The sequence below is a fragment of the Ascidia mentula genome, chromosome 5, assembly GCF_947561715.1.
Source record: "Ascidia mentula chromosome 5, kaAscMent1.1, whole genome shotgun sequence".
Lineage (NCBI taxonomy): Eukaryota > Metazoa > Chordata > Ascidiacea > Phlebobranchia > Ascidiidae > Ascidia > Ascidia mentula.
In genome coordinates this window covers 2,774,773-2,785,137 of record NC_138570.1, presented here as the reverse complement: position 1 = coordinate 2,785,137, position 10,365 = coordinate 2,774,773, and the positions used below count along the sequence as shown (strand labels likewise).

Genomic DNA, 10,365 nt, shown 5'->3' with positions numbered 1-10,365 from the left:
ACGCACAGGTAATCAACCATGCCACATGTACAATGCAGCCACAATAAAGGCATGACGCCCAGTTAACCGAACACTTCATCTTGCATTTGTTCTGCAAACCAGAGATCCGTTATCATGTATTTTCATGGTTTTATTATTATGAATTATTTTGAAATAAAATAAAACACCGCGATCGTATCCAAAGTACTTTCGCTATATATGAGGCCAATTAGGTTTTCTCGGATAAACCATAAAGCAAAGCCCGATGATTTACAAATTACATTAACAGTATTATTTTACGGAAACACGTTCAAATCTTTCATATGCTTCAATCACCACGCCCAGTTATCCAGAAAAGAGTTTGTTGAAGTTTCTTGCTCAGGAAAACACAAGTGCCCGTAGTCAACAACATAAACCTCAATTCGCAGCATTTGTCCTTTTCGTAACCAGCAGGTGCGAAAAATAACTTTTTTCACTAAGATCTTTAATGCCATTGAAGGTGCTTAATAGTTCGCATAGGCAAAATACATTCACTAGGTCGTGCATTTGTATTTCGTGTCCACATAACAGTTAACAATGAGCTACCAGTTCTTCCTCATCAGTTGGCAACGAACTTGCCTTGAGCGAAGATACCAAGGCTTGGGTTATTTAATTCTTACACTACGGACTAGGCCCGCTCTGATGCCCGAAACCTCGCCACTGTATTTCTGTAGTTCAGGTTTGTGGACCCGGACTTGGCTCTTGCGCTTTATCGCCGCCTTGCGGAAACGCTCACGGTGTTTGACGCGTGGGTTGCGGTCAAGTTTTCTTTTCTTTCCTTTCAAGCCTTCGTTTTTGTTCATCTGCAATGAAAAAAAAAACGTCTTATATATTTATTAGACCGGTGAATATAAAATTATTTGGGTGGAAGGAATATTCCTTTGGTTTATTGTTTCCGTGAAATTGCATGGCAGCGAATGTAGGGAGAGCAATTCCCACACAGACCAAACTGCCGGCAATCTTATAAGTGGGAACAATAGTTGTATTTATTATTTATGTAAAACCGAAAAAAACTCGCAATTACCGCGTAACTGATTGCTCTTCTTTCCTCTTCATCATCATCAACTGTTTCTTTCTCATCCTCTTCATCTCGTTTGCTAGAATAAGAAATCAAAAAATGATTCGGCCATGATGCAAGTAGGAATAAGAATCCTTTTCACAATACCTATTTTGTTCCTGAACAGCTGTGGGGTCCAATTTTCTCTTTTTATGCAAACTTGTGTAGTAATTTATTGCATTTAGGCGGTGTGCAGTCTTCAGCTAATTACAATTAACATATTTAGATGCAAATAACCTGGAGTAAAAAAGTAGAATACAAAAGTTACAACAATGTTCGCAAACCCTCCAAAGAGAATAATCATAGCCATGTTCATTATTTGGTTAAGTTAGTTAATTGTAGCTTTGGCAACCCTTTACACTGATGATTTAGCCACAAAAATTGAAGATCTTACAGATGTTTCTTCTTCCGAGCTGGGCTGCTCAGAATCTTCAGTTTCACTTTTGGATTCATCTTCACTTTCAGAGTTACTTAAAATTAAAAACACTTTGTTGTCAAAAGATTTTAATTAACATTACAATCAACCAACAAACCTTTGAATGGTGTTGTTTTCCAGTAGGAGTTCCTCAATTTCAGAAGAAAGTTTAGAATCCAAAGGCTGCAATCTGTTTATCAACTGGAACATACCAAAACACGTACAGTGTGAGGGTCAGTAAAATACTATGCTTACAGACATGTTGTTAAACAGCTTATTTTGAATTAAATAAGAAACAAATCATGTCTATGCAGGCTTCACCGATTGAACAAGATAAGCAAAGTCTGTTGCTTTATACAAATTTATACTTTATTCACAAAAACTAGAGTGACATACAAGCCAGATTTTGTAAAATTAAACAGGTAATCTTACGTAAAGAACTTTGACCACAATTGTCAAGTGAAAATTACCCTACCGTGCGATATTCGACCAGCCTCTTTATTACAGGATGATTGCGAACTGATATCCGTTTACTTTTTAATGCCATGTAGAAGGATATGTTCATGAGATACATAAGGGAAAGTTTGTATCGACATGTGATGTAATCTGCCCCTTTTCCCTTTATTATATCTCGTTGAACCAATTCCACTAAAGGTTGCAGGTGGGTTGTCATTTCTGCAGATTTATCCTAAAAATATGCAAATACAAGATAAAAAAGTGGGTATTTGCAACTTAACATCACATAGCAGTCTTTTAATAAAAACACAAAATGTGTCTACTTTACAAATGATGCACCAAACATAGTTGCCAATATCACAAATGAAAAGCAACCTTGAAGTCATTTATGATGTCTTTAAGTTCAGGAGATTCCTGCTTCAAAAGTTTCCACTGTGCCTTGACAGATAGTTGACTGACATCAGTTGAAATCCCTTCAGTGGACTTCTCAGCTTTGCGCTCAGCATCTATTTGAGTGGGTTGCATCTGCACATTATAAAACAGTGATGGTGAACTAGATATGGTATCATGATTAAATATTTAAACCAAATTTACCACAGATTTTGATTAATGTAATTTTAATTACTTTTCTGGTCACACCCTTTAAATACATGTTATTTTAAATTTCAAGGCAAAATTGTTTAAATTTTAGAAAAAAGTAAATTATGATGAAATTCTTACAGAAAACATGTCAAGCTGATCCTCATCAATCTCCTCCATCAGCCTCTGTTGAATCTTAAGAGCCTCTTCTTCTTCTTCATCTTGAACTTCATCCCGATCCAAACCTTTTATACAACACTGTCACAGGGATTGCTAGTTTCCTTAAAACACTTTACTTAAACACCATTGTAACCTAGTGGCACTACTGTATTATTTCCACTAAATTGTAACTGAAATGAATATTTTGGAAATTTTTTAACACAAAAAAGGGAAAAAAAACATGTGGGTACCAGTAAACGTCCTGTGCAACTTACAACTGACTGCAACGTGACAAACAAAACAAAAGACAAACCTTCAATGTTTTTTCACCTTGGAAATGTTTTAATCCCAACTATTCGGGTAGAAGTATATATTTATTTACCTTGTAGACCTTCCAGGGATTCTGCACCATAATATGAAGATTTCTTTCTTCCCCAAGCTTTGCTGCTTGGAATACCTAAAAATAAGTTTGTGTAAACAATTATAAACAAATGTCACTGATAAATTATAAGTGCTGTGAGAATAACAAAACCACAAATACCATCTTTGTATTGAGCTTCATCATCTTCTAAGTCACTGTTGTCATCGTCAATATTATCATCAACGTCATCGTCTTCTTCATCAAGATATCCTAAGACCTCCTCCTCCTTAAAAATAATAACACACAGTAAGTATAATTCTACATACACGAGATTTTGGTGTGATGTTATGGTTTATCAGTGAAGTGATTCATTTTTACGAATTTATTAGAGTCAATATACATTACACCTAATTCTTGTGGGTTGCATTAAAAAGAATTCGCAGGCTCCTGTGATAAAGAACCTTGATGCAATAGTCATGCAGCAGAACACAATATCCTACATTTTCTTCATCAAAACTGTATTCTGAGTCATCCTCAAGCAGGAACTCTTTTTCTTTATCTTTGTGGAATTTGTCAACTTCATCATAGAAAAACTCATCATTATCCTGATGATAAAATGAAAAAACAATTTGAATGCATAAAATTGCAACTTAAATTAACAAGGAAAGTTTAAGATACCGGGTCTGGTTCTTCATCATTTAATTTTATGTCATGTGATTGGTCTTTGCGCTTTATGGGTCTGCAATACAAATAATTGATAACTGTATCTGTATGTAATCATTGACATTTAACGCAAACCACGCTAAATTTGTTAACCAAAATTAGTGAACAACTTACTTGCTACTAACCGCTCTTGCTTTTCTTCCTCGTGCCATTGGGTAGCTGAAAAAACAATTTACGAAAAAATTGAAAACAGAATTGCAAGTAAACAAAATTTCACGTGGTTAACCACGTAAGCGCTCATCCGCATCCAAAAGTTTGTTTAATCCGGAGCCGGACTACCGGGGAGTCAATTCTACTCACCACTGACGTTTGGTTTGTTTTTTATACCCCGTGATACGACGTATGGTAAATAAATACATACATTTATTTTCAATCAGTTCAATTTGTATCAAGACACAATCGCATTTACGACTGTCTTCTTTATATTGTGTTTTTACAAATGATTAACCAGGCATAGCAAAATTTACCTTGCAAGGCAGGCCTAACTCATATTTCAAGCTTCGCTGCTAGTTTGGTGCAGTTCAATATTTAAATAGCGGCTTTAAAGTTGCAAGTTAAACAGAAACAAACTACAAGAAGCTGACAAGGGCAACGCTGTATTTTAGCAGTTAAACAGCGCAAGAGTTTCTCTGTAGTAAACATGGCCCAAAATGACAAACATCATGTTACGGATACAATGAAGCAACATTTTCGCGATAAAGGCTATATAATTGTGCGGTCGTTACTTAACGGAGCTGAGCTTGCCAACTTGTCAAAAACAGTGGAGGAGGACGAATGTTTTAAGGTGACAAAACTAAAAACCGGTTTCTTGTTATGGCCAGCAAAAACTAAGGCATCAAAATATTTAGGTTCATTCATATGGTCGTGATGATGGTTCCGGTAGAAAAACTAAGCTTGTTCTATGGAACGAGGCTGGAAATGACGTAACTGGAATAATTGCGCGCAGTGATAAAGTGGCTGGAACAATGGAAACGGTATTTCTTTTATTGCTAACTTGGTAATCTTTTTATTGTTAAATAAACAAAATATATTTTATGCTTTTTCTACCAGTTGCGTTGGGTTACAGTTAAATGATGTTGAACGAACATATGCACATTAACAAGCATAATTGTCATGAGATTTTGACAGTTTCGTTAAGGCAAAATTCATTGTTGTTTAAGCTTCTTGGAGGGGAGGTGTACCATTATCACTCCAAACTGATTATGAAAGACGCCCAGACCGGCGGTATGCACGTCTGGCACCAAGATTACGGCTATTGGTACAACAACGGTTGTCTGTTCCCCGATATGGGGACCGTCTTCATAGCGATAGACAAAGCGCACAAGGGAAACGGTTGTCTAAAGGTTACGTATTTTTTGCTTTCTGTAAATGACAACAAACAGTACCCATAAGGTGCACAGGCTTCTCACCCCAGGCATTGCAGCCCAGTCGGATCAGCCACTTTTCACGTAAGCCAAGGGTTGCAAGTTTTTAATAAGCCGCAGGGTCATGGGTTCAAACCGTACCGGGAACTTAACTTTTTTGATCTTTCTACGGATTGTCGGGAAAAAAGTAACTCACCCGACTAAAATTGCAATCCCTGTTAAACTCATGATCTGGATAGACAGCTGTGATCTCCAAGTAAGGATCTGCGCAGTGCATGGGGCGATCCTGTCGATTATCCGATTGAATGGAACATTGATGTTGAAACTGCAATCATTTATAAATATTTTTAAAAATAGTATATTTTAAAACTACTCTTAGATTATTGAGGGTTCCCACAAAATGGGGAGATTGGATCACGGGGTTATTGGAGAGCAAAACGGAATCGGAGAGGAAAGAATGAAGCACATCTTGGACCGGTTTAATATTACTCACGTTGAGCTTGAGCCGGGTGATGCTTTGTTTTTTCACAGGTGGTACTTTGGCTAACGATCACTAAACGCTTTCTTATATCTGCAGACTGATATAAGTTACTTACAAGGATACTAAATATACTTTTATGATTGGTGGATTTTTGCTTATTGAAAGCCATCCATTTTTGATTGTTTCGTCTAATGCGACCTTACGTTTTATCAAAAAATAATAATTATTTTCATTGTGTTCTTAAAAAAATGTAGACATGCCAACAAAATATTTCTAGTAATATGATTCACAAGAGTGACCAAAACTGGAGTAACGACCGGCGGTGGGCGCTGCTGAGTGCATATAACCGTGCCGATAACAATCCGGTTTTGAAGCACCATCATCCTAGGTACACCAAATTGGTAAAGGTAAAGAAAGTTACGAGTTATTAAGTGTGTGGATTTAAAGCCGTTTTTTTTCAGGTTCCAAACAAGGAAATTGCAACTTGTCACCAGAATGTGATCGCCGCAGAAAAAGATTTCTTCCAAATTTTGAAAGACATTAGTGTCAAGGGACTAAACGCCAGTATCAAGCAATAATCAAGACAACAAAATGTGTCGAACAATTTGCAACAAAAATATTTTAATCTCCAAACACTTTCTGCATGATGTTTGTATTTGTGGGTCGTATGCAGAAACCTTGCCTAATCCGCGCTTTAACCTCCAAACCCTGCTTGCAATAATAAAATATGCCTATGGTGAAAGGGGTTGTGACAATTTTGTACTCTGAACTAAGAATCGGCAAATATTTTATGTCAGGAATAGCCAGTGTTTTCTTTTGCTTTAATTGCTTAAATTGGATCAACTTAATTTCTATGTTTAAAGGTATTGTCTGTTTTGGTTGCACCAAAGGGAAATCCCTTCGAGGGTGAATGCAGTTCCGCCTTTTGTTGACAACTAGTTTAATATTTTCATAAAAACAAGTTGCATGTGTTAGTGTAAGTTGGACAACTGAAGATGTCACATCAGAGACCTTTATCCACCTCTCAACGGTAAGTTTTCCACTTAACTCTTACAGCATAAAGTTCTTTTGTTATTAAGCAATGTCTGTTTGCCTCTAACCCTGTAATTGTGAACGAAACAAACACGAAATAGTTGCTTTTAAGGTGGTGGATATTATATTTTTTTATTTTCATATTATTTTTTAAAGGTGTACTTTAGTTTTGCTTTTAGATATCATTTTATGTCGTACTAAATGTTTTAAGCAGTGCTGCTTTTCCACAGACCATTATTTTTGGTGGTTTAAAATCTTTTATGCTTTTTTGCATTTTAGGGATTTATTCATTAACTAACAATATCTAAACTTACAGCACACGTCATAACAGAGCTGAAAGACAAAAGCTGGATCAAAAGCTAGAAAAATCTCTAAAAAATGGAGATCTCAGAAGACGTCTTTTAAAAAAAATTAACCCAAGATCGATTATACAACGGATGACATGTTTATGTGATGTCACTAAGGTAGAACTTTAGTGCTATGATTGAATAAGTGTTACACCTGCTTTTTTTACCTCTAACAGCAACAAATTGAACGGGAAGAAATAACTGTAGGGTCTGAAATGGCTGCAGGAGTGCTTTTAAATAATATTATTCGTTTTGATGGCTGGGGGGCACAATTTCTTGATGCTCTACATGGAACTGGGCAGGCAACTTTGGCTTATGAATTACATGGAGGTATGAAAACATATAGTTAAGTCATTTTTTCGAATGGCATTTATGTTTGGTTGTGAAAAATATATGTATTTTCTAAAAGAGGTTTTTGTAGACTATGTACCTCCATCTGATGATACAGATGATGCATCAGGTTATCCACCCGATCATCCTCCTGACTCACCTCCTACATACAGTGAAGCTCAGGTATCAACTGAATGATAAACCTAGTTGTGTCCAATGCTTTTGTTTGCAAGGAAATGAATTCTTTTGGCAGTAAACCTAAATGTGGTATATTTTATTGTTAATTTGATTTTTTTGTTTAAAGCGAGATAACCAATGCCAAACCAACAGTAACACCAATCCGAAATCAACTTCATCCCAATCGCAAGGTGGAAGCTTTTTATATCTGTCGGATCAGAATTCTGCTTTAAAAAAATATTCATTGAGGTCAGGCGATGATTTCAGAAGTCAGCTCCCAACCAACGTACCAAGCAGAATCTCTCAAAATAACACTTCTGCCCAATACAGTAGAGATCAACCTTCCAGTAGTTCATCAAACCCTGTTAAAACATCAGAAGTGCACGGAGAAGCAGTAAATGATTTGTCCGGTAGACCTTATACTGGTGCTTTAACTGTCGCAGGTGTGCCAGAAGGTAGCAAAGTTTCATGTGACACATTGTCCTACAATCAACCGACTATACAACACAGCAAAAGCTTAAATAAAAACTATCAACATCCCTCCAATGGTGATTTCACTACATTTCACGATACTGATACAGTGAGAAAGAACAATATGCTTACACAGCTAAATACCCAAGATTTAGAAAAAATTAACCAGAAACTTGTTGAACAAGATAATAATAATAATTTATCATTTTGCACTGCATCTTATTTAGATAATACTCAAAGCGAACAAAAGCCAAGCACATATTACACCAAAGACATCAAGTGTTCTGAAATTGGAGAGTCTGAAGGTACATCTATCACAGCTACAGATGAGAAGCATACCAAAAGTAACAATGAAAAAGAAGTAGACATTCCCGCAGAAGCTGTGGAAAAATCATTGCCTCAAGCATCATCGGCCATTCATAATGAAGATAGTGTTCCTGGTCCTGAAAACAGCATTGCTGCCAGGCTAAATGCAACAAATATAGCCAATCTTGAAGAATCTGCCTCCTTATCAAGCAACCAGTCGAATGAATCTACAGATCAGATATCAACTTCATCAGATGCATATACTAAATCACAAAGGTGTGTCTCAGCAAAAAATGAGACCCATCATGAAACTGCACAAGTTCATAAATCTTCAGACGCTCAAATGATATCTGATGCTGAAAGTGAAAGTGTGGAAGTGGTAAAAACTGCGAAAAAATTGCAAGAAACTACATTGACGACAGAAACAACAACAACAGAAGAAGCAGCGGTCAGTAGTACAGAAAATCAGACTTCAGATGCAATGGCTTTAGAACCTAAGGCATTGGACAGTGAAAACCTATCAAAGCCAGAAAACAACTATCAAATTAAAGAAACCGGTTTTAATCATTCAAAAAAAAATCTAAAGCAAATTTGCCATGCTGGAGTTTCAGCTGAAAAAAAGTTTGTAAGTCTTCCGACAACACCTGATGTAACGTTAGCTCAAAACTCAACAGGGTTTACACCTAACATCAGCCTTCAAATGCAGCTAAAAGCCAAAGGGAAAAGTTATTCTGAACCAAAAACTACAGTGCCAAATTCAAACCAAGTGGAGGAAATTGGTCAGAATATCAGAACAGCTCTGTTACCTGTGGAAAGTGAAACAATAATTGGGAGTCCAGTGACTGAGCACTTGACTGAAACCAATTATGAAATTGTGAATAAATCATGCATTGATAGTGTGAGCTTCAACAAAAATGCAATTTTAAGTCTTCAACAAGTTGTTGACGATAACCTGGAAAATGTAAAGTCCTGTCCACTGGATAGTAAGGGTCAACAAAACATTAGCAATTCTGCTGATGCTGGAGCCACACACGATTCAGTTCAAAGTAAAACAGATGAACCAACTTGTGCAGTAAAGCAAGTCGACTTCGACAAAATGCAGTGTAACACCACAGAAACACCAAATGATGGTGAGGTGCAGGAAGATGAGGGCCAGGATCGCACAGAAAATCAAAGAGCTCCTGTTGGTGAGGTAGTTACAGAAACTGGGGAAATTATTTATGCTTTTGATCGTATTTAGTTGTTTCTGATTGAAACTTTTAGGCCAAGTGTACCAGTTTTAGTCTTTAATGCCATTGAACTGTATTTCCTGATTATAACTGTGGCCTAAATTAATTTTCATAGGGCAAGTTTTTGTAATTTATTTCGTTTATTCTCATTCTATAAAGTTCATGAAGAATGTATATCATGTTGGTTGGTGCAGCCTATATTCGGCATTTTGCATTCTAAATGCACTTGATTACAAGGTTCACTGGAATCACAGCCAAGCTGAATAAGCCATGTCAAGCACTTGATTATTTTGGAATATAATTTTTTTGTATGTAAAAAACACGATTCAGTGTATGTAAAAAAACAGTATAGTAAAGTGTGAAATATATTCGTCTGGAATAAACTCACCTTGAAGTCAGACACATATCTTTCCATAAATGTTGTTTACATTTTATGTCTTCCATCATGTACAAATTGTTAGTGCTAGTTGAATATTTCATATTTAAAATTGGTTTCGGTGATGACAATATTCTTGTCCCAATAATTTAATTTGGGAGCAGACTGCAATCTAATTGTAAATTGTTTTGTATGTGTGTTTTCAATTTTGTGTTTATGCTTAGCATAAAGGTTCAATCCACTGCACCATGTAAACTTTGTCTTCAACGTTTTATACTTACCCGGCAATGGTGCACAAATGTGTTTTAGCTGTGGCACAAAATAAATGTAGTTTCAATAAGTAAATGCTTGTCTTTTTCAAACATCTTGAATTCTGAAAATTCCATCAAATGAAAGTGATACACCGGCGTAACACGAACTAAAACGTTAAAACCAATGGAGCGTAGCACTACACACGTTTGCAAAACAGCTTATGACGTCACAG

General features: G+C 36.3%; 3 protein-coding genes across 3 annotated transcripts; 2 read left to right on the top strand and 1 right to left on the bottom strand.

The window, feature by feature from the left end:
• Positions 1-121: 121 nt before the first annotated feature.
• On the bottom strand, positions 122-3,978 carry LOC145902586 (something about silencing protein 10-like). Its single transcript, XM_082990619.1, has 13 exons — positions 3,883-3,978; positions 3,724-3,784; positions 3,546-3,650; positions 3,226-3,331; positions 3,067-3,141; positions 2,667-2,770; positions 2,322-2,471; positions 1,966-2,178; positions 1,609-1,691; positions 1,470-1,545; positions 1,184-1,278; positions 1,043-1,115; positions 122-821 (listed from the first exon to the last, which is right to left on the bottom strand). The coding sequence occupies exons 1-13, from the start codon at positions 3,918-3,920 to the stop codon at positions 624-626; spliced, it is 1,377 nt and encodes a 458-aa protein (XP_082846745.1). The 5' UTR covers positions 3,921-3,978; the 3' UTR covers positions 122-623.
• Positions 3,979-4,264: 286 nt separating this feature from the next.
• On the top strand, positions 4,265-6,334 carry LOC145903442 (L-proline trans-4-hydroxylase-like). The gene is made up of 6 exons (XM_082991522.1): positions 4,265-4,552; positions 4,617-4,742; positions 4,929-5,111; positions 5,512-5,663; positions 5,891-6,020; positions 6,075-6,334. The coding sequence occupies exons 1-6, from the start codon at positions 4,409-4,411 to the stop codon at positions 6,189-6,191; spliced, it is 852 nt and encodes a 283-aa protein (XP_082847648.1). The 5' UTR covers positions 4,265-4,408; the 3' UTR covers positions 6,192-6,334.
• Positions 6,335-6,517: 183 nt separating this feature from the next.
• LOC145902500 (uncharacterized) lies at positions 6,518-10,220 on the top strand. The gene is made up of 5 exons (XM_082990494.1): positions 6,518-6,643; positions 6,962-7,109; positions 7,169-7,322; positions 7,414-7,505; positions 7,627-10,220. Exons 1-5 carry the CDS (start codon positions 6,609-6,611, stop codon positions 9,514-9,516), a joined length of 2,319 nt encoding a protein of 772 aa, XP_082846620.1. The 5' UTR covers positions 6,518-6,608; the 3' UTR covers positions 9,517-10,220.
• The last annotated feature ends 145 nt before the right edge of the window (positions 10,221-10,365 follow it).